The sequence below is a fragment of the Prinia subflava genome, chromosome 18 (genome assembly GCF_021018805.1).
Source record: "Prinia subflava isolate CZ2003 ecotype Zambia chromosome 18, Cam_Psub_1.2, whole genome shotgun sequence".
Lineage (NCBI taxonomy): Eukaryota > Metazoa > Chordata > Aves > Passeriformes > Cisticolidae > Prinia > Prinia subflava.
The window spans coordinates 13,791,074-13,817,866 of record NC_086264.1 but is presented as its reverse complement, the minus strand read 5'-3'; the positions used below and the strand labels follow the sequence as shown (position 1 = coordinate 13,817,866).

The 26,793-nt window shown below is 45.6% G+C and overlaps 1 protein-coding gene across 4 annotated transcripts in view; it reads left to right on the top strand.

Moving 5' to 3' along the window:
- The window catches only part of PTPN13 (protein tyrosine phosphatase non-receptor type 13), an 80,002-nt gene that overhangs the window by 36,753 nt on the left and 16,456 nt on the right, over positions 1–26,793 (top strand). For 3 of the 4 annotated variants that reach the window (XM_063414976.1, XM_063414977.1, XM_063414975.1), the window contains exons 8-27: positions 2,963–3,058; positions 4,640–4,739; positions 10,815–11,034; positions 11,531–11,605; positions 11,715–11,889; positions 12,100–12,253; positions 12,382–12,520; positions 12,937–13,089; positions 13,645–13,827; positions 14,813–14,975; positions 15,829–16,252; positions 16,420–16,517; positions 17,920–17,976; positions 19,247–19,339; positions 19,871–19,978; positions 20,656–20,778; positions 22,472–22,947; positions 23,918–24,061; positions 25,779–25,872; positions 26,649–26,734. In XM_063414976.1, coding sequence (XP_063271046.1) covers positions 2,963–3,058; positions 4,640–4,739; positions 10,815–11,034; positions 11,531–11,605; positions 11,715–11,889; positions 12,100–12,253; positions 12,382–12,520; positions 12,937–13,089; positions 13,645–13,827; positions 14,813–14,975; positions 15,829–16,252; positions 16,420–16,517; positions 17,920–17,976; positions 19,247–19,339; positions 19,871–19,978; positions 20,656–20,778; positions 22,472–22,947; positions 23,918–24,061; positions 25,779–25,872; positions 26,649–26,734 — 3,161 coding nt within the window. The remainder of the gene's footprint in view (positions 1–2,962; positions 3,059–4,639; positions 4,740–10,814; positions 11,035–11,530; positions 11,606–11,714; positions 11,890–12,099; positions 12,254–12,381; positions 12,521–12,936; positions 13,090–13,644; positions 13,828–14,812; positions 14,976–15,828; positions 16,253–16,419; positions 16,518–17,919; positions 17,977–19,246; positions 19,340–19,870; positions 19,979–20,655; positions 20,779–22,471; positions 22,948–23,917; positions 24,062–25,778; positions 25,873–26,648; positions 26,735–26,793) is intronic. The other variant, XM_063414978.1, reaches the window with a different exon arrangement.

Genomic DNA, 26,793 nt, shown 5'->3' with positions numbered 1-26,793 from the left:
TAATCTAAACAGTGAAATGTTAAGGAGGGTAACTGATACAAATATTTTTGCTGCAATGTACTTGGTGCTTATAGAAGTTAAATCAGTTCTGAAGTATCTCTCCAGTCACTGAAAATTTAAATAAAAACAAACCAAAAAAACCCAAGAAACTAAGACAACAAACCAAGGCTATCCAGAATTCCCAGGGAAAATTGTAAACATGGGAGATAAGTTGTTTTATTTCAGTCTTTAGCTTTTGTTGTCAATTTTCAGCTCCTTCCCAGACAAGACAGACTGGAAGTTTGTCCTTAGGTTTGAAACTTCTGTATGAAAAGCTAAACTTTAATTTGATCCCAGAACTGGGACTTTGTGACCTTTGGAAGCCAATTCTTAATTAGAAGCTTAGCTTGGACATGATCCAAGTGCTTTCTTTGAAGTTAAATATCCTAATATGATATGTTAGAATTGAGGAGAACTTGCTGGAGGAGACGAAAGAGCATAAATTATTTTGATGAGTGTGTGAGCATTATAGACAGAATATTCTCAATATTTACATTTCAGTTGAGCATTTGCAGGTCTGCAGTGCCTGTTCTGTCTGCCCCAGGAAGGAGGGAGTGCAGTGCTGGGGATGTGTAGGGGGTACACAGACATTTGTGTAGCCAGCAGAGAACTGGAAGGGAGATGCCCCAGCAGCAAACAGTTCCACAGCTGCATGTATTTTCTCTCAACTGAGCAAAATGGATAGAAATCTAGAGGATTTACATGGAATTCCAGGGTGTAGCTTCTTGATTGCCTTTAAACTTTGCCTGATAGTCAAAACTTTGCCTGGCAGCCCAGCATGGAGAGGCTGTTTAATGCTTCCAGCAGATGAGAAGAATACCTCTGCTTGTGTTCTTGAGTTAAGTTGTGTGGCCTCGATTAGGGAGAAGGCTGTGGCAGGACAGGGATGTGGTGCTGTCTCCAGCTCTACTTGTGAGTAGGTTTGAGCCTTGCTGGGCCTTATGTGGGGGTCTGTGACAGTATTGGAATAAACAGCGTGTGGAAATCTTGCTTTTTGTTTCTTGGCCCGTGGACTTCTTGGCCTACAGCGTGGCACCAGCTCCTGCTCACAGTTTGAGTCAGGAGGAGTCAAACACCCTGCAGAGTCCCACACCACGCCACCACCTACAATCACTTGTCTTGTGGTTTAACTGCATGTTTCTGTTTTACCACAGGTTTGTTTTTTTCAAAATTTAATGTCTCAAAGAACCAGAATGGAGCCATAATTTGTGTGGAATTTGAGAAGCCCCAACTGCTGACTAAGTGGAAAAAAAAAGTCTGTTTAAAGTCTCATGTCATATTTTATTGTTCCCTCTCCATCATCTTGCTTCAAAGTCAGTTCAGCAGACTTGAAAAACCTACGGCTAATAAAACTACTGGGAAACAAGAGGTCTGGTTTTAGTTAAACATTTCAGAGCTGCAGTACTCAGTACAGAGCTACAGTGTCATGTTTGGATTGATGCCTCACGTAAGGGCTGGGAGTGTTTTACAAACACATCTCTAAAAGCTACCCACTGAGTGTGGGGTTTATTCCCCATGGTAGGCAAGTCATTGCTGGACTGGGGGCAGATTTCTTTGTTGTAAAATCCACAACGATGGAAGCAGCCTCACTGCTCCCACACAGCCCCAGTGGATTCTTTTCATCTTGCTGAAGGTCCATATTGCTCCTTTCTGGGAGTGTAAGGTGTTCTTTGGATTAACTGGGTTTTATCCTGCTGAACTGTGCACAGGGATGGGCTGGAGGGACTTGTTGCTTTTGTGAACTGACTTGCAGCTTTGCTTACCTTTCCCAGTTTCCTTAAAGATTCCCTGCACAGCCCGAGTGAGGGGGTAGAAATGGGGGAAATATTGGCTTTTAAAGAGGGAGCTTTTGGAAACAGGTAGTCCAAAGTGAACATGAACGAGTCTTTAGTTCTTGGGGTACTGCATTATCTTGCTTCTTTTCATGCTTTTTTCCTATTTGGAATTTTTCCTACTTCTGTAGGAGGTCTGTATGAGTCGTGTTGTTGACTCACCTGTCATCTGACCTAACAGAAGTTATGGAGCAGGTTTATTGTTCCCTCAGAATTTTTCCCCAGATGTTTTGTTTTCTGGATGTGGAAAGTTGGAACTTCCGATTTCCTTGTGCAGCCTCCAGGAGTACCTGCTCATGTGTTCCCCATTTTGTGTTCTTGCTTTGCATATTCCTTGCTGTAGTGGCTGTTTTCACTTGTTTTCACAGCAGTTACAGGTGTTTTTTCTGTATCACTGCTTTTGTTTTCAAAAATATTAACTCTAGTCAGAACAGAAACAGCCTGCTGCAAATAAGGACACCTGAGGTTTTTTGTCTCACTTTGATGGTGAAGCATTGGTATTCCCAGGATGCAGAGACTCTTTTTTTGTGTGTGTTCTGCTTTTATGCACGTTCTGTGAGTGTTTGTTGTCTTGTGCTCAGGAGAGTTCTGGAGATGGTTGCAAATGTCAAGTACATACCCCTTCTGTGGAGTCCTGTGCTCCAATATGTTATTTACATAATCCCCTGAGACTGGGAACTGAGACTGCTGTATTGATTTCTCATCACATCAATTTAGCTGTTCTGCTTAATTAAATATCCTGTCGGGGCTTACTAATTGATTGTTAATCGTATTTTGTGGATGTCAAAGATGAGCTGAATTACAATTTTCCAGTGCTTGCTTTATCTCTGTGGATATTTTTCTTTTTACATCGTGAAGGAACCGGGGACTGAGTTCTGGTGGTTGCTTCTTACATGCAGGAGGTGCTCACCAGGCCTGGGAACAGAGTGGGGCTGCACAGCATCCCCTGGCTGTTGGCTTTCAGACTCCATAGCCACAGACAAACATTTTAAAATGGTTTGAGAATATTTGTAAAATTTCAAGCGTTTGTGTTTGATTTTTATGTTATGACTGTTGCTTTCTGCTTCTGATACCTTGATTTAAACTTCCAGAGCCTTTGAGAAGGTACAAATCCTACCACAGCGATGTTTACAGTACTTCCAGTGAAAGTCCATCTGTTATTTCTTCAGAACCAGATTTCAGGCAAGGTAAGACCTATGTTTAAAAACCAGCCATCCAACCAAAAACCCAAAGATACAAAAAATCTAAAGAACAAAGGTCAAGATAAGAATCAGCCCCCAAAAGCTTTTAGTAGGAGTGTTGATAATAGTCCTGATACCAAGTTTTAAGATGATGAAATTACAACATCGTGTGCAGTCTGTTCAGAAATGGGTTTGACATTTAGCACTCGCTAGGAAAAGCTGGAAATAGTTTACTTTATATTAGAAGTGTTCTTTTTTAAATACATGCTGCAAAAAAAATGATGGAGTTGTTGTTAGCACACAGTAACAGTGAATTATAAAATCCTTCTATGGGGCCTTTATGGTATAATTATATCAGTGGGTTTTACTATGAGGGTTAAGTGGTTTATAATTCATATGCCAAGGATTTCAGTGAAATGCAAAAGTGCTACATAGTATAGGCTGTTTAAGATAAATTTGTAAGTGGTTTGTATTAAATCAATCGCTTGAATAAGCAGGAGATGATAGAAAGGATTGTTTGCTGATGTATGGCAGGATAATCATCTTTGCAGAATCATTGTAAAAAGTAGAGACAAATCATTTGGTGAAAATTAGGGAAAACAGTAGTTAGGAGGCTGGAGCAGAGCTGCACCATGTATATTCTGTATGCACAGAGTTCCAGGCCAGCCTCCGTGCACTCAGTGCTCTCTGAGCCTCCTTTGTCACTGTCTGTCCTTGTGCTTGCTGGGCCAGCCTGAGGAGCAGTGACAGCCACTGGGCTCCTGCAGTTTCCCTGTGGGGCCTTGCAATTGGGAACAGACTGTTTGTGTGCTCCAGCCCCAACTCCTGAGCCTGCACAGGCAGATAGAGCTGCCTCCTAGTAGAAGTGTATCTGCACTCAGTGACTGCCCAAAGAAGGATTTCTACATCAGTGTGGCTTTGGAGTGTTCTGCATGAGCTCTCCTGCCAGCTCTGTGTGCTGAGGGGGAACTGAAGTACTGTGCAAAATCAAGCTCGGAGTGTCACGTCTCAGGTGCTGCCACAGGAGGATCTCCCAGCAAAAGCTGTAATTTTACAAAGAGAATCACAGGTTAATATGTGGCCAAAAGGAAAAACACTCCCATAAATTATAATGAGGACTCAGATTGCAGGGATAATGATTACAAATTCAGATCCTGCTCCTTGACTCCTTTTCCTGTGCACTGGATGCATGGGTAACCAGCTGCTCTCTGTCTGGTCTGGAGCAGTTTTTATGGTGTCCCTGCTGTGTTTGTCTCAGCTCATGGCTGACAAAAAAGATGTGTTACCTTGGGAAGGTGTCTGTGCAATTGAGTGGGGTTTATTGTGATTTCTTTTAGGCCTTCCTTAGTGTTCTTCTTCAAGGGACTGTCAGCTGCTTTTGTTGGGGTAAAACTAAGATAGCTCTGAAAACTGAAATCAGCTTCATAACGTTAATTTGTTTGATGCTGTAGTGCCCTTGTGCAGAGCACAGGAATTCGATTCCTTCTGTGTAATCTCGTATGACTGATAAACCCTTGAGTTTCAGATGGGATTTCTCTGTGTGCTTTCTTGCCCAGTCAGGTATTAATTTGTCTTTTGGTTTGCTAGTGAGAAGAAATGAAGGTTTCAAGAGAGATGATGCTGGTGGTGTGTTATCAGGTGCTGATGATATCTCCACATCCAGTCAAGCTAATTCTCAGAGAACAAGGTAAACCCTTTGCAAACAATGTGTCTTGGAGGGCTTTTTCTTTATCAAAGGATGTATTCCAAGTCTGCAGGTGAAGTTTTTCACTCCCATCCCTACTTCTGGTTAAGATTTTAAAAAATGGCATGTAATACTTGAATGAAAATAGCATTTCAGGATTATATACTGCATTCTGAAGCAAAAGTCTCAGGATGCTGCAATGTAGAGGTAAGTTGGGTTTCCACATTCAGTTCCCACGTTTAATGGAGACGGGGTTGAATTCTATCAGGTTGTTACAACTGTCAGAAAGTCAGGACCTACGTTCTGCTTGGAAATATTTAATTATATTTTAATTGCACTTTTCCAAAATAAAGATTTGAAATTACTGATATAATTACAGATTTATTTATGTGGGTTTTTTTAATTTAGTAAGCCCATGGCAGCATGCTTATTTCCTTGAAGTAAGTCTAAAGACATACATTTGGTTTGGTTATTTTGGCAAAATCTTAGCTCATGCTTTTGTTTTTGGATTAATGTTTTTTAATACCTCAGCACTTATTAAGCAGGCCAATTCAGTAACAGTTTGTGCTTTTTTAGAATTACTTTGCTGTGCAGTGTATTCAAATATTGCAGCTGTATGAGTTTAATTTTTTCAAATGCCATTCATCAGTACAGCTTTAAAAAGCAGGTTCTGCTTTGAGCATCACCTTAACACAGCATCCTGTTAACAGATGAAGCAGAAGCATGTCTTGCCATACCTGTTATGTCTTGAGAATAGTTCCACTCTAAAGGTTGAAGATTTTTACTGACATTGACCTTTTGGATGTAAAAGAGGCTGAACAATAAAAGCACATCTTCCTCCCTCTTCTGTCATCACATCACAGCAACAAAGCCTTCTCTTGCAGCTTTTTGCTTTATGTGCTGCAGATCAGGAGAAATATTGCTGCTGTGCTGGATATTCTAGGGTGTCTGTGTGCTTTTGGCAAATGTTTGGCATAGAGGGACTCCTGCTCTGTCCTGCTAAAGAAACCCGGGAGTGTGTGAGGGCTGGGGCTGTGCTGGGTGAGGTGGTGCTGCTGTGTGTCCCCCACACTCACCCAAAGCCAAGGGTGAGGCCAGCCTGGAGCCCTGCTGGGAGCGTGGGGATGAAAATGAGTGAGTGTCTGCTCCTTGCACCGTGCTGTGCCAGAAATGGTCTGGCTGAGGCAGGATCTCCAGCTGCACCTCAGTGCAGGCAGCACCACAAGGGCTCCTTGGAGTCGTGAGCTTCTGGTTACCTGGCTGGATGAATTGGTTTCCTTGCTACCTGCACTTTGCCTGAGAAGTGTAGAATCATCTAAAACCCTATACACTGGCATTTCTGCTAGAGAAGAGGTGTTTAGGTGCAGCTGAACTGAGTGCACACAAGGAATATGATGTCTGTGTACTGCTGTGTGTTAGTGGGGTCCAGGCAGCCGTGGGAACCCAGCCTGTCCTCACACAGTGTCTGTGCTTTCCTGGCAGGGCTCTGAGGGTGACTGCCTTGCATTCCACGTAACCCTGTTCAACAACTGCACATTTTCACTTTGTGTTTCATGCTGCCTTAGCACCACACTAAAATGGCAAATCAGATTATTGCCACGGTATGTACAGAAACAATATAAGGCTTTCTTAAATTATTTGCCCTTTTTTTTGTAAATTTTGCTGAAAACTGCTAAGTCAGCCTTCACTCTGCTTTGCCTTGAACCCAGGAAATTGCCCATTCAGCACCGTAGTTGTGCTTCCAAATAAACCGGCAGCAATTTGCGGATGCTGATAGAGAACTTCTGTTTCTATTTACAAAGAATTTCAGAAACAGAAAGTAGTATGTGGTATGTAAATGAGTCACATTGTAAATGAGTCGTTGTAAATGAATCGGGCCTCTTATGCAAGTGCAAATGCTGAGGTAAAGCAGTACATAGTTTCTCATGGTTTGTTTCACATCATTTTACATTGCTCTGTTAAGACTGGTACCTTTAATGGATGTAATTTGTATATGTGTGAAATCTAGAAGGAAAATGTTTGGCAAGCACAGCATAGACTTACCTGCTGTACTTAGCAACAGAATTAATTTTACATGTATGTAACTATACAGTATTTCTAGTACTTTTTTAATCTCCTGTGTCCTTGACCTCCACTCTGATACCACTGCACTTGCACAAAATGTCGTGGTAGGGTACCACAGGTAGTTATTTACTGATTTTCATAATTGTTCACCCATTTTTACAGGTGAACAAGTTTGGGGTTTTAATAATCTGACTACCAGACAGTATGTATATCCAAGATGAAAAAATGAGGCTGCCAGGTAGTTTTACTAGCTTTTTTTGCAGACCTACTGAGAAACAGGGCAGCAGCCACAGGCAGAGTTCAGTCCTGTGGTAATACCTAGATTATGCCCCTGTTGATAATATGAGCTGAATAGAAAACAGTGTGCTCTGTCTTCTGCTGCAGCTCCTAACAGATTCCAGTGCTAACAAGTGTAAAAGGAGTTCTGTCCCAGATGGTTGGGAGTTAAATGGGGGATTTCTAAGAAAATAACCTAATATTTTTATCCAGAACATTGCATGTTGCTGCTTTAAAACATCCTGTGCTGCAACACACCGTGGCTTTTACAAGTTCAGGAACCTCAGGTCTGGAAGTAAAACTGGTGCTAGCAAGTAGTTCAAGGAGCAGGATCTCAGAGTTGACATGGTTTGGCTGTAAACTTTTGGCCATTGGATTCCAGAGTTTGGGGAAGTAAATGCACCTTAATCCATTACTGAAGCTCCATCAGCACTTGGGAGCCTTTTTCAGTGTCTCTTTTGCATTCAGGAGATACCATCTGTACTCCAGTACATATTCATTTTACTGCTCCTGGGGCATGCTCTTAGAGCCAGTCTGTTTAATTATCCGCAGAATTATCCTGATAAAGTTGAGTTGTAAATCAAATGGGAGGATTTGGGTTTGAGGGAGGTTTCCTTTAAAAGGAGCAGCAGAGCTGTTCAGAGTTATCAGAAGGTGCAGCCTGTGCTGCCTGGGTGGGCTGTGCTGGCCTGAGGTTAAATTAGCAGGAGCTGTAGACATTCAGTGTTCCCTCCTCGTGGTCTGTGACTGTTGGTATCCTTTAAGCTTCTTGGAATGCATTCCTTGTGCCAATGGCTTGTGTCTTGTTTCCTCTCTGCTTCTTGTATTCCTTTGTTTTTTTCCTTTTTTTTTCTTTTGGTTTCTTTTTCTTCCTTTACTATTTCTTCCTTTTTCTCTCTAGGGGCAGCAGCTGACATGGATCTCTTCCTTCTGTTGCCTTTTCCTTCCAGTAGATTTCATTTTCATATCCTTCCTACCCTCCCAAAAGGCATCCATCTTTCTCAGTCTATTCCTGACCTTCCCACTGCACTAATCATTAGGGAATGCCTACCTGCCTCCCTCCTTCCAGCTTCCTTCTCTGATCCAATGCCTGCTAATTTCGTGGTAAGTACCCCAGTGAAGAGGGAGCTCGCTTCCCTTTTTTATTTCGGCCTCAGCCCTGCAGGTCTGTGCTCCCTGCCATCTGCAGGGTAATTCTGGTTTGCCAGACACCGGTGAAAAGAGAGCAGCAGCCAAGCACTTGTCTGATGAGGCACCACACCAGACTCACTCGTGTGGTGCTGTCTGTAGGAATGCAATTCAGCCTGTCTCTTTGTGATAACACTTGCACACTCAGGACTTCAGCACTGAGCTCCCCTGTACGTTTCAACAGCATTTCCTTTTCTGCAGGAGAGGTGCATTCCCTGGCTTGGAACCTAAGGGCTGAGTCTGGTGCTCCCCATACAAACGGGCAGTCTGACCAAGCCAGAGTTAATATTTCTGACCCAGTGTGCTGAAATGTGCAGATTTATGTTTGGTGATAGTGCTTGTGTACTAGGACAGGAAAATTTTTAAACCTTTAGGTTTTTGAGCCTCCTCTGTGGACACCCCACACCCACCCCGATTTTCAGAGAAATTAATAAATGTCAACAGAGATGATAAAACCAACCTAATGGTAAAAACCTCTCATTGCTCCTGTTGCACAGGGCTGTGTTTTTAACAAGATATTTTCTGCAGTAGGTTTTCTTACAGTGGCAAGTTTTTAGGTAGAGCCAGTTGCAGCATGTCTTTGATAATTCAAACCTCTTTGATAATTCATAGATATTTATGCTCAGAAAGTGTTTGTTTTTGTTTTATTTCAGAGCCCATCCTTAGACCTTGATCTGAAGGGTGCTTGTGGGTGTATTTAACTTTGGGTTTTGTCAATATTCCCATGTATGTCAATCCTAACAGGTTTCCCCATGGTGAAAAGCTTAGCATGTGTTGGCAGGTCTGAGGCCTTTTCCATTTCTTTGTCCTTTTAGGTGCACATTATTCAGTCTTTTGTAGAAAACAGAGGATGGAGAAGGGGGAAAATGCTGTGAAAGCCCTGCACAGGGGAAAGGCTAATGGGCCTGCTTAATACATTTGTTCCATAACTACTCTGTATCTTCCCTGAAATTCCCTTTGAGGAACTTGAGCTTTGTTCTCTTCTTATATTTAGCTCGTCTTATTTCAAGGCTGATTTTGTCGGGTAACCAATGACGCTTTAGTATTAAAAACATTGGTATTCCTTAGTAATGTTGTAAAAAAAAGGAAATAAAATTTGAAATCCCACCTACCAGTTTAGCATAGACAAGTGTCTTGGACAGGTGCATTTTTCTCTTATTTTTATTAACTGATTTGTCACTCATCAAAGATATCTTTAGGTTCTTCCAGGAAGTAGGTATATAAATTTAAAACATTTTTAAAAGTCTGTGTATTACCTTACTAGGAAGGGCCCTGTGTCACTCAGTGCAGGATCACTCTGTATTTGTGTATATTTCTAAACACGACTGCAATGTTACACAGGCTTCTAAGCATTCTCTTTGCTTTTTCATGTTTTTCATTGCTCAGTTTGGGTGGTATGCTGAACACTCAGTTTAGATTTGCCAAAAAATGGGCTTTTTTCATGAAAGCCACCTTAGCTTTCCTTGTCCTTTTTTGTTTAAGAATTGCCTCTCTATAGTTATGTTAACAGGAGGAGAACATTGCTTTTTCTTGGTTTAGGATTTCTACAGAAGGCTCAATTGGTTTTTGTTTAGTTTGGGGTTTGAATAATGGATAAACGGGGCAGTTCTGCAGAGGCCTGGTGAGTTCACTGGTGCTCTGCAGGGGTGGGTTCTGCAGGGGAGCCTCTTGCTGCCCAGTGCGGGGTTGGATGCAGGATTCTGCCCAGGGGGAGCCTCCTGCTGCCCAGTGCAGGGTTGGGTGCAGGATTCTGCCCAGGGGGAGCCTCCTGCTGCCCAGTGCAGGGTTGGGTGCAGGATTCCATCAGGGAGCCTCCTGCTGCCCAGTGCAGTGTTGGGTGCAGGATTCTGCCCAGGGGAGCCTCCTGCTGCCCAGTGCAGGGTTTGGTGCAGGATTCTGCCCAGGGGAGCCTCCTGCTGCCCAGTGCAGGGTTTGGTGCAGGATTCTGCCCAGGGGAGCCTCCTGCTGCCCAGTGCAGGGTTTGGTGCAGGATTCTGCCCAGGGGAGCCTCCTGCTGCCCAGTGCAGGGTTTGGTGCAGGATTCTGCCCAGGGGAGCCTCCTGCTGCCCAGTGCAGGGTTTGGTGCAGGATTCTGCAGGGGAGCCTCCTGCTGCCCAGTGCAGGGTTTGGTGCAGGATTCCATCAAGGAGCCTCCTGCTGCCCAGTGCAGGGTTTGGTGCAGGATTCTGCAGGGTGCAGGATTCTGCAGGGGGAGCCTCCTGCTGCCCAGTGCAGGGTTTGGTGCAGGATTCTGCAGGGGAGCCTCCTGCTGCCCAGTGCAGGGTTGGGTGCAGGATTCCATCAGGGAGCCTCCTGCTGCCCAGTGCAGGGTTGGGTGCAGGATTCTGCAGGAGGAGCCTCCTGCTGCCCGGTGCAGGATTCTGCAGGGTGCAGGATTCTGCAGGGGAGCCTCCTGCTGCCCAGTGCAGGGTTGGGTGCAGGATTCTGCAGGGTGCAGGATTCCATCGGGGGCATTGGTGCTGTTGCACCGGGGGTGTGCTGCAGCAGCGGGCTCTCAGCACCCCTGCTGACCCTCGCTGTGCCCTGCAGGCAGCTGGAGGCGGCGCTGGAGGCCCAGGGGATCGGCCAGGAGGCGATGCTGCGGCGCCAGGAGGAGGAGATGGTGCAGCTGCAGGCCCGGCTGGCCCTGAGGCAGGCCCGGCCCGGCCTCTGCCCGGGGGACGCGCTCAGATCCTCGGTGCTCGACATCACCAGAGACCCGCTGAGGGAGATGGCCCTGGAAACAGCCATGACACAGAGGAAACTGAGGGTAATGAGTGCCCTGGGCTCGGGGAGCTCCTGTGCTCACTGCAGCAGAGCAGGCTCTGCCTGAAACTTGTGTGGGACTCATAAACCGGGCCCTGTACCCTGTGATAAACAGTCAGCAGCAGATGAAATACCAGTGTGTGCTGCTGGCCTGCTTACAGGGTAAAACTTCTGAGATTTTGTGGCATTAGTGGCTGCAGAGCCTAAAGTGGCACCAAGAGATGCCAAAACAGACAGCAGGGCTCGACCATTGCTTCAGTTAAACAGTGTAGCATCCTAACAAAGGTAAGACATAAAGGTAAAGATAAGACATAGGTTTTCTCTGTTCTGTGGTGTTTTCAGCCCCTTCATTTGCATTTCTTTTCATGGAATGTGGATGTGCCCTGCCAGCATCAGAGGTTGTTAAATGAACAAGTTGGGAAGGTAAAGAGAGAGGATTCATTTGGTTCATAAATTCACCCAAATCCCTGTGCAAATTCGTACTCTTCTGTGATTTGCAGAATTTCTTTGGCCCAGAGTTTGTGAAGATGACGATTGAGCCATTCATCTCCTTGGATCTACCCAAGTCTATCTTGGTAAGAAAGGGGCTGTTCAGCCATCTGTGGCAGGGGAAGTACGTTAAAACAACAAACGTGTTTTTATCACAAGTGTGGATGTTGAGAGATCTCATTTCACGAAATGCAGACTAAGAAAGGCAAGAGTGATGACACCAGGCGAAAGGTGAACGTGATGCTGCTGAGTGGGCAGAAGCTGGAGCTGACCTGTGACACCAAAACCATTTGTAAAGATGTCTTTGATATGGTTGTTGCCCATATTGGCTTGGTGGAGCATCACTTCTTTGGATTGGCTACTTTAAGAGGTAAGAATAACTGCAAAATTATTTCTTCTGCCCTTATTCAGTGTCCCCTTTGAGAGATACTGTGCCCATTAAGTCACTGTTAGTCCACTGAAAACTTTGCAGTTCAGTGCCCAGTTTCAGAGTTATAAATCTGGTCTTTATCCTCCTTCTGGTGCAAATCCTCGGTTGTCAGGCTTTTACCCTTGTGCTTCTGTTTAATGTTTGTGGCAGACAATGAGTTTTTCTTCGTGGATCCTGACATAAAGCTAAGTAAAGTAGCTCCAGAGGGATGGAAGGAAGAGCCAAAGAAGAAGAACAAGCCTCCTGTCAACTTCACTCTGTTTTTTCGCATCAAGTTTTTTGTGGATGATGTCAGTCTCATACAGTGAGTGTATGAAATTTTTATAGCCCCTTAAGCCCTAAATTTATGGACAGAAATGGAGTGTTAGTCAGTACTGAGTACCAGAGGTGGTGTGGGTTTTCTCATGGCTTTGTTTCACACTCGTGTTGCAGGCACACGCTGACCTGTCACCAGTACTACCTGCAGCTGCGGAAGGACGTGCTGGAGGACAGGATGCACTGTGATGATGAGACTGCCTTGCTGCTGGCATCCCTGGCTCTGCAGGCTGAGTACGGAGATTACCAGGCAGAGGTACAGCATCACTTCCACCTTTGGTCTTGCTGGGCTGGGATCTCACTGCTTCATTGGAGACTGGGCTGTGCTCTGCCATGTGCCCTGCAGCTCTGCCCCGGCTGGAAGCTCAGCTGAAGTGCTCTTGGCAGGTTTTGCTGTCAGCAGGTGTTCCTGAGGTCTGACAGTGTTAGTGCAGAATTCAGTGCAAGCTCTGCTGGTTAAAACCTTATTTTTTTCAGTGGAAGTAGAGTCAGGCTTGAATATGGAGAAACTGATACGAAATTAAGCTGTGGGTCGAGTTGGAGATTCTTACTCAGAATCTTATGATCTCTGAGTTGTAATGTACAGCAGTTTGTGAAAATGAATGTTTGTGCTTTGGTTGTGCTCACAGGGCAGTTGTGGAGGTGCCATCACAAAAATGTTTTGTGTTGCAGGTGCACGGCTTGTCCTATTTCAGACTGGAACACTATGTCCCAGCAAGAGTGCTGGAGAAACTGGATCTGTCCTACATCAAGGAGGAGCTGCCAAAGCTGCACAGCGCCTACGTGGGTGCCTCTGAGAAGGAGACAGAGCTGGAATTTCTGAAGGTAAGTTGGCTTCCTTCATCTGCGGCTTAAGAGTTGGATTATTCTAAAAGGACCCATTGAGAAATCTAATCATGGTGCTTGCTCGTGGGAGAATAATCAGGTTCTCCCTTGATCAAGGAACTGCATATGATACCTTAGTATAATCACAGAATTGCAGTGTTGATTTAATTATGCTTTAAAAAATGTGTGAGGAACAACTGCATCTGCCTAGTTACAGTTCCTTGCTAAGAACTGCTCTGTGCAAGTTTGATTTACTCACGTGTTCTGTTTGTGCTTTCTGTGCTTGATTTTAATAAACATTGGGTTCATTTGCTGTAGTCAGGTCAGGAGGTACCACCAATCTTAAAGCCCACAGCTCATGTGTGTCTGCCATAACAGCTGTAAACTGTGAGTGAGGGGAATCTCCAGGCAGAGAGGATTGTTTTTGCTAAAATCCATACATTTCTATGCACATGTGAAAACATTTATAGAGAGATATAGAATATTCATACAGTGGTATGAAAACTTGTAATGGCCATAAATTCATACTCACAGAAGTTTCCTTGCATTGATCAGTTGTGCCAGAGGCTCACAGAGTACGGGGTTCACCTTCACCACGTGCTGCCTGAGAAGAGATCCCAGACAGGAATCCTGCTGGGGGTGTGCTGCAAAGGAGTTGTCATTTTTGAGGTCCACAACGGTGCCCGTACACCTGTACTGCGCTTCCCATGGAGAGAGACAAAGAAAATATCCTTTAGTGTAAGTTGGTCCCTTTCCCTCTCTGTGTACACATCTGTATTTGTGTCTCCAGTGACTGTGAGGTTTTTGTTGGTTATTTTTGCAAGTATTTTGGTTATTAAGCTGCTGTTTTACAGCACAGTCTGACTGTGTTTTGTGTGGCTCCTGTATTATGGGATTGAAATAGGAGTTTTCATGTTTTAAAGGTTTTATTTTTTCCTTAGCTTGCATGGGCAAGCACAGACTGAGAACCCTGCATTAGAGGACTGGGTACAGACAAATGCAGTGCTCAGTATAATTAGGAGATGCACCTAGGTTGCTTTTAAGTTATATTTGCAAGAGTATTTAAGTTAAACGACAAAAGATAACAGGCTGACACTTGATCTGGACAGCACCAGCCAACTTGAGTGGGTGCACCATAATCTGGTGATCATGTGTCAGTTTTTAATGAGGCATTGAGCTTCAAATGCTTGCCCTTATATAAGAATTGAAAACAGCACTCATATTCTGTCTGATACCTTATTGGGAAGCTGAAGCCTGTTTCATCTGTGAGGTGAATTTAACTAGAATGGATAAATTCAAGTTTAAAAATTACTAAAAAGATAAGTTCCAGACCTGGGACATTAACTGAGAGATTTAGTAACTAGATCAGCATTTAGTTATTTTTCTCTTAAACAGCAGCATCCCTTGTGACTTCTTAGGGGCCTTTGAAAACCCCATCCTGCAAAATGCAATCGTTCATGTTGTCATTACTCAGCACTAACAGTAACAGAGACTGATTAAATAATAATCAAGCACCTTCTCATCTAGCCCAGGAGTAGCTTTAAAGAGCTACTTCATAAATCTCACATTACCTTTGACTCCTATTTTAATAGAAATCTCTCCCATCAGTGCATTTTGCTTCAGGAAAGCTTGAATGCTGTAACTGTGCACAAGCAAAAACAGAATTCTTTGTAGGCTAAAAGAAATAATTTATATTTGACTTTTTTCTTTCTCCATTGTGTAGAAGAAGAAAATAACTTTGCAGAACACATCAGATGGCATCAAGCATGCCTTTCAGACTGACAACAGTAAGACTTGCCAGTACCTACTGCATCTCTGCTCTTCCCAGCATAAGTTCCAGCTGCAGATGAGAACCAGGCAGAGCAACCAAGACACTCAGGACATTGGTAAGGACTGTGATGCTGTGTTAGCTTTTATTAGCAATCTACTTGTATTTTTGTAAAGAGGAAAACTGAATTGGAGCTTCAGTAATTCTGCTGAGTGCTGTGTATGTGCAGATCTACATTTGGAGGTTTATAGGATGAAGAAATTGTACTTAGCTAAGCTTGTTTAGATTTTGTTTAAGGGGTGTGAAAGGATTTGGGAGATCACAGAAAAGCTGGCACACAGCAGCTCCTCTAAAGGGAATCTAAAAGCAGGTCACTAATAGTACTTCCCTTTTAATTAAAGGCTTTTGCCTTTTCTTTCAGAAATATCTTGAAGGTATTTCAGTAACAGGACTTTTACCTTTTGCTTAGTGTGAAAGGGATGGGTTTGACAATGTGGAATTAATGGTGTGATTGTGGGAGTGCAGGTAAAATAGGGAGCATTCCACGATGCTCCATCTCTGAGCTGTGGGTGCAGCTGTCTCTATTCCACTTAACGCTGGGTGGACCTGGCCAGGAACAACACGGATACGAATCTGTCTCCTTCAGAATTCCCACTTCCTCCAGGATTTGTGTGTGTAATAGGAAATGTAAAGGCATTCTTTTTAGGTACGAAATATTAATTGGATAATGTAATCATTGACAAGACCCCTCTGTAGGAATGCCTACAGCAGAGCTCACTGGGCTGGCTGGCCTTCAGCGTGCTCTGGAAGGGCTGTTTGGTCACTCTGCCTGCCCACGCTGCCTTTGTTCCCTCCTATCTGTCTGCATTCCAGTTGCTGTTAACCCAGACTTCCAGCAGGGTAGCTGGGATGAAGATTGACCCCATTGGTGTGGATATTGTGATATGGTGTGTTTGTTTTATTTTCCACAGAAAGGGCTTCGTTCAGGAGCCTGAACCTGCACGCGGACTCTGTGAAGGGCTTCAGCATGGGCAGAGCCATCAGCACGGGCAGCCTGGCCAGCAGCACCCTGAACAGGCTGGCTGTGCGGCCCCTGTCCGTGCAGGCAGAGCTCCTCAAGAGGCTCTCCTGCTCCGAGCTCTCGCTCTTCCAGCCCCCTGCTGGCTCTGCCCGCGACAGGCCCGAGAGGAGTCCCTGGGAGGAGAGGCCCCGAGTCATGAGCAAGTCGTTCCACGATCTGAGCCAGAGCCACATCTCTGCTTACCCCCCGAGGAAAAACGCCATCACTGCTTTGGACTCCTCCCCCAGAAAGATAGAAGAGATAATGGGAAGGGTCTTTCAGCAAATGCCAAAATTTGACACTGGATCAGCAACGGGAGCATTAAAACCGAGCAAGTAAGAGTCTCTCTGACCACCCTGCAGTATCTTTGTGTACAGTCAATGTACATTTTGCATCAGTTTTGATTTATTATTCATGCCATTATTTTATTACATTGATCCTTCCCTCTCCCAACTTCCTCTTCCCTCTGTCTGGCTCCCCTTCTCTCCTTCTCCCCTTTAAGTTCAAAATCTCATGCAGGTTTAAGTAGAAGCCCTGAAAGAAAGAAAAATGAATCAGACTCATCATCCATTGAAGATACCGGTCAAGCCTATGTTGTAGGTCAGCATGCAAAAATAATATTACTGTATTTACTAAACTAACCTCTCAAATTGCTTTGGGTGTAATGCTTTGATATACTTATTAACTGGAGGTAATATTCTGATTTGAAAGTGGGAGCAGAGTATCACATGGTAAAGCAATCCAGGCTGTTATTGCAGTGAATCCAAAAAAATCTTCCTTTGCTCAGCACCAGGCTGTGCACAGGCTGTAAAGCAAAAGCTGTAGCAGAAAACAACTTCCAGGCTGTGACTTCAGGGTGCCATTGGGTTGTGTGGCTCTTACAATAACTTGCTGGACTTCAGTCTGTTTGTGAAGGCTGAACTTTTTTGTGTTTTCTGTGGAAAGAAGGACGTAGGGAGTGGTTTTTTGGAAGTGACTGTTCAGCATCAGCTGGGTGTTGGCCAGTGCCTCTAAGTAGTAACTCCACACTTTGGAGATTTTTCATTTTTGGGGTTTTTTTTTCATATATAATAAATCAGTTAAAATTTTTTTGCAGTGCGTTGGGTGTTTTACAAAAACACTTTTGTAGTGAGGTAAGGCAGATGCACTTACTCCATTTTCTTGGCAAGGATTGGAGTGCACACAAATAGTCTTACTATTAACTAATAGAGTGAGCTCACATTAAAAAAATACATTACAGCAGTTAAATAGATTTTAACTAACTCTGGGTTATTAAACATGAATTTTTAGTACCTGTGTGTTACCAGTTTCTGGTTCTAGAAGTTTCCCTGTAATAACACAGGTTCTTTGCATGGTGAAACACAGCAGGTGAAACTTCGGGGTTGGTAGGTTTAGAGAAGGCCAGGGCTGCTTTCCTAAGAATCTTGAATTATCTTCCCTCATTTAATTTCATATATTGGTACATTTATTATTTTATCCTCGTTAAAGTAGGTCATATTTGCTTGACTGTGATAATTTCAAAGAAAATATGATTCTGTATGCCAACAATTTTAAATAGAGGTGGTTCAAATTGCTTGTTATTGCAGCAGCTGATTTGTTCCTTTACAAAATCTTACAAGAGTCCTGTTGTGCTGGTTTATTTGGCTCAGCATATTCAATATCCAGTATTGTTAGAAAGTTTAGTCTATGACTTCATTGCTTAAGATCCATTACTTTATCTGAAGTTTACCATGGTCATAAAGGCCAGACCTCTGTCCTTCCTTTAATTCACTGCCTTTGCATGAGCTGCCATCTGTCTGAACCTTAAACTACAACTAGAGTACATGAGTAATTTGGATTTGCTAATACATGGCTAGTTTTATGTTTATTCATTTTAAAAAGAAGTCGTTTAATATTGTGAATGAGCTCATGTGAACTGTGTAAAGTGTGAAATAATTCTTGGTAGCTTTTGTATTAAAAAAAAAAATTATAATAGTGTCTAATGCTTCCATGCATGCCACAGGTGTTAGCATGAATACTTCAGAAAATCTTCTGTCATCAGCAGCATTAAAAGAGAGTGGTAAGTTGATAATTAATGAATTCAGTAGTTTGTCATTTGCCTTACTGTTCCACTCCTGTGTCTTTGGTACTAAGTGCCTCTTCCACTCAGTTAGACAGGACCTTTTCCTCAGTGCAGATCCTGGTATTTATTTTGGATTGCTTCTTGGGGGAGGTTTAGACTTCTGAATGTGTGTAATGCATTTCAAATATGAATAGTGTCTGTTTAGTTTGGGACTTGAGGGGTGCCTCTTCCCTACCAGATCATGCTCTGAAAGCTCATTTCCCTTACTCAGGGGGTTCTGTGTTTCCTTTTAGTTCTTTCCCTCTTTAGGCTGGATGTGGTTGTGAGGGAGAAACCCCTCCTTTTCTGTGGTGTACAGCCTGCTGCACTGCTGCACCCCTCGTTCTCTTGTGCCGGGGGGTTGTGCAGCTGTGGATTGCTCTCCCACTGCGGGACAAGTGTCCCGGGCACCCTGGGGCAGGCGAGTGTCCCCTGGGAGCAGGGCCACGAGCCCACACCTGCGCTGTGCTGGGGCTCCCTGCAGTTCCAGGAGACTGCCCGTGTTTATTGTTTCTGGGTTGTTTTGTTTCCTTGTGGGGTGGGTGTTTTTGGTTCGTGTTTGTTTGTGGTTTTCTTTCTTCACCAAATTATTCTCCTTGGGTTCTTGAATGCCTGGGTCTGCCTCAGCCTGATGGGAGGCCTCAGGAGTCAGAGCTGTGTTGTGAGGATGCTCAGATTTTAGAAGAGGTGGAGTCAGCAGCCTGTGGAGTTGCACAGGAGGAAGTAAATTTAAGCAAGAGAAGTTTTAGTAGATGTCATTAATTTTGGTTGGTTTTTAATGAAGAGACACCATTAAGAGAACTCACTGAGTGACCTTTTAGTAATTTCATATAATCACCCTCAGTTTTAATTTTACCAGTGTGTTTACATCCTCCCTACGTGTGAGCGGAGCACATAAACACAGATCTCAATGTTTTCCTGGACTGAGACTAATGCAGTTGAAGATTGTAGGATCCAGTTATGTTGTCCCTACACGAGACTGCACTAGCTGCTTTTCTTGGGAGGAGTAAAAGATTTTAAACTGCTGAAGATGGAGCTGGGTTAGAAGGGGTGTGGAGGGTTTTTTCTGTCTTTGGCCATGGCTTAGAAGATGAAAGTTGGACTCACTAGATCAAAACAGCTTTTCAAGTTATCAGAGAAGTAATATTTTTTAATGGAAAAGAACTTTAAAGTAAACCTGAAGGGAGGTGTTGAGATGGTGTCTGACCATGAAGTGTTGGCTTTACAGCTGACTCTCTTCAAACAACACCGAACAGAGTTGCCACACCAGAGAGAGAGATCACTTTGGTGAACTTGAAAAAGGATGAAAAGCTTGGTTTAGGTAAGTTGACGTGTATTTCCAGAAGCCAGAAACAAAAGAAAGTTTTCTGGTTTGTATTTAAGCATTTATTATAGAACTGAGTAAAGCAGTGCAGGCAGTAGCTGGATTTTGAAGGCATTTAAAATGCACTTTCTGTGATGTTTAGCAAATCTGTTTTTCAGTTTTTCCATATTGTAAACATAGGATAATGTTTATATTGTGAACTAGCCATCCTAGAAGTTGGCCTTCAAAGTTTATCTCTGTGCTCAGTATAGAATTTTGTCTCTGTGAGACCTTTAAATGAATGGGGTTTTTTTATTTAATGACACAATAAAAGCTTGTTGTACAATTGCTTGACACAAGAGTATACAAGAAAGCTTAATCAAAGAGCTTTGCTGTTTGTTTCATGTAGATTTATATTTGAGTTGTCTGGGGTGTTTTACTTTACATTTATTAGAATGATTAAGTTTTTGTGTGGTCTAAAATAGGACTTGTGTTAAGTTACACGGTGATCAGTGACATTTTTGCCTGCTGTGGGCCTTTTCTTCGCAGGCTTTCAAATAGTCGGTGGAGAGAGGACAGGGAAACTTGATCTGGGAATTTTTATTCATTCAGTCATTCCTGGAGGGCCAGCTGATCTGGAAGGAACTCTAAAACCAGGTGAAAAGCATAAAGTTCCATCTGTGGCTCTGGGTATCACAGCTTTGTACAATGGTGACCTTCAGTTACCTCCCAGATGATTTCTGAAAACTAGAGATACTTCTTTGTTAAACTATATAAAAACAAGAATCATTCAAATCAGTGTAAAAATTATAAAGCTTGAAGTAGCGGAAAATTGAAGTAACATATACAGATAAGGGCTTTGTTTTCCATTGTTTGTCTTGCAGATGCATTGTAATTTAAAGTTTTTAAAACTCAGTATGCCTACTTCGATTTTTGAAAAAAGTGAAATGGAACCATATACTATAACCATAACTGTAGTGAGGGAGGAGGAGAAAAATCTCTTTTTTCTTCTCATTTTAGTCCATCTTGAACTGAACTGCATATTGCTCATTTTACTTCTGATTTCTGCCTTTTTTTTTTTTTTTAACAGCAAAAGAGAAGGTAGAAATCATAATAGGTAAAGATTTGGCAGGCTTGCAAAGAGGAAATATAACCAATTTTGTGGTCTGGTTTGGGGTTTGGCTTTTTTTTGATGTTTAGAGTTCCCTGCTCCAGCATCACTTGAAGCAGAGTAGTTTTTAATCCATGCCCTGTGTCCGGCTGTCAGAGCTGTGCTCCGGGCTGTCGGGGTGGGTGACGCTGTGGTGTCACCCACTGAACACCCTCTCGTGCAGGGCACCGCCTCATCTCCGTGAACAGCCGCAGCCTGGAGGGCGTCAGCCAGCCCGCGGCACAGGAGATCCTGGAGAGCGCTCCCGAGGCCGTGACGCTGCTCATCTCCCAGCCCCGGGACACAGGTAATGCCACTGCCCCCAGGGAGCAGCCCTGCGAGGGTGTCCTGAGACACGGGGGCATCTCCCAGCCCCGGGACACAGGTAATGCCACTGCCCCCAGGGAGCAGCCCTGCGAGGGTGTCCTGAGACACGGGGGCATCTCCCAGCCCTGGAACCCTGCAAGGGTGTCCAGAGACACGGGGTCATCTCCCAGCCCCGGGACACAGGTAATGCCACTGCCCCCAGGGAGCAGCCCTGAGAGGGTGTCCTGAGACACGGGGGCATCTCCCAGCCCTGGAACCCTGCAAGGGTGTCCTGAGACACGGGGACATCTCCCAGCCCCGGGACAGGCCCTGCGAGGGTGTCCTGAGACACAGGGGCATCTCCCAGCCCCGGGACACAGGTAATGCCACTGCCCCCAGGGAGCAGCCCTGCGAGGGTGTCCAGAGACACAGGGGCATCTCCCAGCCCCGGGACAGGCCCTGCGAGGATGTCCTGAGACATGGGGGCATCTCCCAGCCCTGGAACCCTGCAAGGGTGTCCTGAGACACGGGGGCATCTCCCAGCCCCGGGACACAGGTAATGCCACTGCCCCCAGGGAGCAGCCCTGCGAGGGTGTCCAGAGATACAGGGGCATCTCCCAGCCCTGGAACCCTGCAAGGGTGTCCTGAGACACGGGGGCATCTCCCAGCCCCGGGACACAGGTAATGCCACTGCCCCCAGGGAGCAGCCCTGCGAGAGTGTCCAGAGACATGGGGAGGAGTGCGTGAGGAGACCTGTGGTGAGGGCATGTCCCAATGGGACACGGAGTAAAGACACTTGGCTCCCGCAGGCAGAAGAACATCAGAAGCCTTTATTACCAATTCCTTTCAGCCCTTTTATAACATACTGCACTAAAAAGGAACATTATTGGTCCGTGGGATGGACACCTCTCTCCATTGGTTAAGCAACACAAACAACACCTGGGAGAGAGGTTGTTATGGGAAAGGAATATCCAGAAGTGTTATGGGAAGAATAGTTATTTACACAAAGCTGCCCGGGAAAGGAGAAACTGCTGAAAACTTTCTCTTGGGAAAGATAGCAAACTGTCAGGCCTCAGGAGATGGGGCCCACAGGGCACACCAGGTACGGTGTGAGCAGAGAGCTTTCTGTGGGGTAACCTCCCTGAGCTGTGAGCTGAGGAGAGGGCTGCAGCTGCTGAGGAGAGGGCTGCAGCTGAGGAGAGGGCTGCAGCTGCTGAGGAGAGGGCTGCAGCCGCTGAGGAGAGGGCTGCAGCCGCTGAGGAGAGGGCTGCAGCCGCTGAGGAGAGGGCTGCAGCTGCTGAGGAGAGGGCTGCAGCTGCTGAGGAGAGGGCTGCAGCCGCTGAGGAGAGGGCTGCAGCTGCAGGAGAGGGCTGCAGCTGAGGAGAGGGCTGCAGCTGCTGAGGAGAGGGCTGCAGCTGAGGAGAGGGCTGCAGCTGAGGAGAGGGCTGCAGCTGCTGAGGAGAGGGCTGCAGCTGCTGAGGAGAGGGCTGCAGCTGAGGAGAGGGCTGCAGCTGCTGAGGAGAGGGCTGCAGCTGCTGAGGAGAGGGCTGCAGCCGCTGAGGAGAGGGCTGCAGCTGCTGAGGAGAGGGCGGCTGCAGCTGCTGAGGAGAGGGCTGCAGCCGCTGAGGAGAGGGCTGCAGCTGCAGGAGGCGCTGCCAGCTGCTGACGGCTCTCCTGTCTCTTTTGGTTTGCAGCCTCGTCTCACTCTGTCCCGATCAGCGCCGGAGCCGGGGGCTCCCTGCGGAGGCTCTCCTCGGCGCAGGACCGCGAGGCAGAGCGCAGTCGGGAGGAGCCCGGCCGCGGGGGCCAGCGGCCCGCCTCGGGGAGCCTGCCCGGGCTGCCGGGGCGCCGGCGGGACGGCAGCCTCAGCTCGCAGGACTCCCGCACCGAGAGCGCGGGCCCGGCCCAGGGCCCGCCTCAGAACCTGGCCCAGGGCCCGCCCCAGGGCCCGCCTCAGGGCCCGCGGGGCAGCGGGAGAGCCGCGCAGGGCGCCCCGCAGCAGGCCCAGGCTGCCGCCTGCAGAGCCACCCACAGGAGGAGATCCTCGTCGGACAGAGCCAGGGATCAAAGGGCCGGGACAGCCGAGCCTGCCGAGTACTCTGACCGCGGGGATTCCGACATGGACGAAGCCACTTACTCCGGCAGTCAGGAGCAGCAGCCAGCTAAAAAGGCATAGTGGATTTCATGTGAATATTTCCCGTCATTGTGATGGTGGTGTTGGAACAGCCGTCTCTGGGGGTCAGCATGCGAGGGAGGAGCAGCCTGGCCTAGCCTGCAGCTAATGAATGCCTAGTGGCTGATTTCTGATAGCATGGTGATTTTGTTCAAAATAAATGGAGAAAATCACTTGTGTAACTTGAAAAAACTTCCCACCTTTCCATTGTCACAAGATGTGTTTTACTAGAGGCAGACTTGGGATGAAGCTATAGTGCACTTGCCAAGGCTGCAGGAAACCTTTCAATTCTGTATGTGTGTCCAATATGTTCATAATCTAGTGGCCACTCCTAGAGGTAAGTTTATTCACCTGGCAGATAAATGAAGATTTTCCTAGAGGGAAGTAGGAGTGATACATCTGGAGTGGGTAGCAGCAGAACTTCATTATCTTCTGGGACTGATCTACTCCTTGAGAAACTGCTCTTGTGCATGACAGTTCAGCAGTGAGTCATGCTCCTGAGCAGACACAGCTTGCTGCTTCACCTTTCCAAAAGGGCACAATCACAAGTACTACAAATTTATTTCCAGCTTGGAATGATTCCTCTGTTCAGCATATGGATGTTATCCAATTAAGTTGCAGCAGCTCCTGCTAATTAATCCAACAGCCTGTAGGCTGCTGGAATGCTGAAGTGCTGCAGTTGCAGTGTTCTGTAGCCAGCTCACTTGGACAGTGAGGATTCAGCTGCTGAAGGCCAAGCAGATTTCTGTGCCAAACCTGTTCAGGTTTGGCATGGCAGGGCTGGAGCAGTGAGCCTTGAGTCTCACTAGTTGGTACTTTGCCAGGTGGAGTCCTTCTGGCTGTGTCTGACTCAAACCCCCACCCTGTAGGGTCTTGGCTGTAAACATCTGTTCTAAAGGCAAATCATTGTCTCTTTTTGTTTTGTTTGTTTCTTTCTCTCTCTCTCTCTTTTTTTTTTTTAATAAAGGATTCTTTCTCATCGAATCCAGCAAACACAGTGAATTCTAAAAAGATTTCTGCAACGCTTCTTAAACCTGGAGATATCTTTGAGGTTGAACTAGCAAAAAAAGATAACGGCTTGGGAATAAGTGTCACGGTACTGTTTGACAAGGTTTTTAGATGTTTTCTCTTTTTCTCTACTCCCAGCAACCCATTAAATTGCTAAATTACAAGGAAGCAAAATATTTTATGGAATCACTTTATTATGTAGATTTATTGATGTGTGATTAATCTCATCAAAATGAAAAGTAATACTATTAATTTATATTAATTTTCTTATCATCTGCCCTTTAAGTAATTCTTGTTTTTTGTTTTATGGTGGAGCCCCAAAGCCCTAATAGACTCTTGTCACAGATGCTGCTTTGTGAGTACAAAAGGCAGGATGGTCTTTGTCCCTTGCTCCCTGATCCTGTGGCAGATTTGCAAGGAAGGCAGTGGGGCCCTCCCAGACCGGCAGGCAGTGAAAGCAGAGGTGTTCTTTGAGTGTCTGTGCACGCTCAGCCACATTCACCATGTTCTGTGTTCTCCCTCTGCTGGAGGAAAGGCAGAAAGCAAAAAACTGCTTAAACCCAAATGACACCTGGCTGCCGCTGCTTTCTTGCAATATGAGGCAAAAATATGTTTTTTAAGACTGATTTCTCTTAGGATATAAGATTTTGAAGGTAGTTTTATGTTTAGGGCATGTCATACTGCAGAGTGGCACTTAGGGAAGAAGAGAATAATTTACAACTGAGATGCACGCATTTTCTGCTGTGTCTGTTCTTGTATTAAAAAAATACATTTTAATGTATTTTAATATTCAGCTATTTTCAGCAGAGGAACGATTTGCAAGCCTAGCATGGTTTCCATATATATGGCTAGGATTGTAAGAGGAGCAGAGTGAAATTCTGTTATTGTGGCATCTCAGTCTATTCAAAGTCATGTTCCATTTCTTGAGACAGCTGGAGGAACCAAAGTGGAGCAGGAGCAGGTTCCTGAGCAGCACCAGAGCCGCTGTGTGCGTGCAGTGGCTTTGTGGAGGTGTCAGAGGGTGGCAGCCAGTGCAGGGATCTCCCTGAGGGGTACCGGGCGCTGTCTCCTGCCCCTTTCCCAGCCCCGCTCTGCCCCGCAGGCTGTGCTGTGCAGCGGGGATGGGGAGAGCTGGGCAGGTACCTGTGGGCTGAGCTCCCACCTGGAATACTGCCTGCTCTGGGAGCCAACATTCACACACTGCTGGGCTTCCTCTTCCCTCCCAGTCTGTGGAGCACAGGGAGCCAGTCCCACGGTGGTTTAGGATGGAAGGGTTTAAAGATCATCTAGTCCTCCCCCTCTGCAACCAGCAGAGAGGCCAAAGCCCTCCAAAAACAACCTCAGTTCAGCTCGAGCAGCTGAGACCTTCAAACTGTCTGAGCTGAGAGGGAGCAGCACTCCTTAATTTCCTGTTACATCAGAGAAGTTGTGTTGGAGTAGGACACTGCATGGTCGTGCATCTCCTGTTTTGGCATGCTGTGCTCTTGCACATCTCTGAGCTTTGGTCTGCCTGCAAGCATGTGAAGTCCAACAAAATGCAGACTGTTTCTGCTGAAGGACACTTATTTTGTTTGTGCATTTGCATTGTGATGCATTGTGTTTTTACAATCTTCCCACCCCCACTTCATTTGTAGCAAATTGCATGACTGCACAGAACGTGCTTGATGTAACTTTTTGGTTTTGATATTTTCTCTGGTTTTTCTACATGCCAGTAGCCCAAACGCTTCCTAAGAGCAGTTTTCCTTGTGTGACACTGTGTTTAACTACTAAGTATTCTAACTGCAGAAAGACTAACAGTCGTGTGTTTGTTTTCTGTTTAGGGTGGTGTAAACACCAGCATAAGGCATGGTGGTATTTATGTGAAAGCGATTATTCCCAAGGGAGCAGCCGAAGCAGATGGCAGAATAGAAAAAGGTAGGATGGCCATTCCTTCAGTGGGGACTCCTGCTGTGAGAAAAGGGCAGGGGACTGTCTGTGGGGGCTCCACAATATCCTGTGGCTGGAAACTAGCACTCTCTTTGCCTCCTGTCCCTGTACCTTTTTCACAGGGAAGAAGAGCTGTTTTTCCAAGCTGTTGCAGCTGTTGTTTAAATATTGCCTTGATAGCTAATTCTGCAGGTGAAGATTAAAAAACTAGTGTAGAACAACTGCAGAACCTGCAATGCTGAGGCTGTGGAGGGGAAAAACAGGAGATAGCCTGTGGGATTTTTGTTCTCTAAAGCAGCCTGTGTTAATGGAGAATGCTGCTCTGTTCCAGGCACAGAGAGAGAGAGGCCTTTGTGTTATTTGTGGCCTTCTTGCTTGGCACGCCTGGCAGCTCAGTACAGAAAATGCTGTAATTGTTATGGCTCTTCTTGTTAGTAAGCCAGGCCACATTCTTCACTAAAGTGAGCATTCCCACTGTGGACTCAGATTTGTTTTAAATACTCTGAGCTTTCTGGCAGGCTGTCACTCTGATGGTTAACACTAGTTTTGACATGGGATTATCCCACAGAATCATTAGATTGGAAAAGACCTTCGGCTTGAACCCTGTAGTTTACTTGCAGAGTTCTCTTCTTGACTCAGAACATGGAGGGCAGGGAGAATTTCCTTAAGTACCTGTCCTTGTTGGCTCGGACTGGAAGGTTTCTGTGCATCATGGATGGTTTATAGTGATGCTCTGCCTGCTTTCTCTTTAACTGTTGATGCAGGTGACCGCGTGCTCTCAGTCAATGGGATTAGTTTGGAAGGAGCTACCCACAAGCAGGCAGTGGAAACCCTGAGGAACACGGGCCAGGTGAGTGGGTTCAGCTCCCTGTGAGTGGAGAGAGGAAAGGAACCTCAAGACTGGAGTTC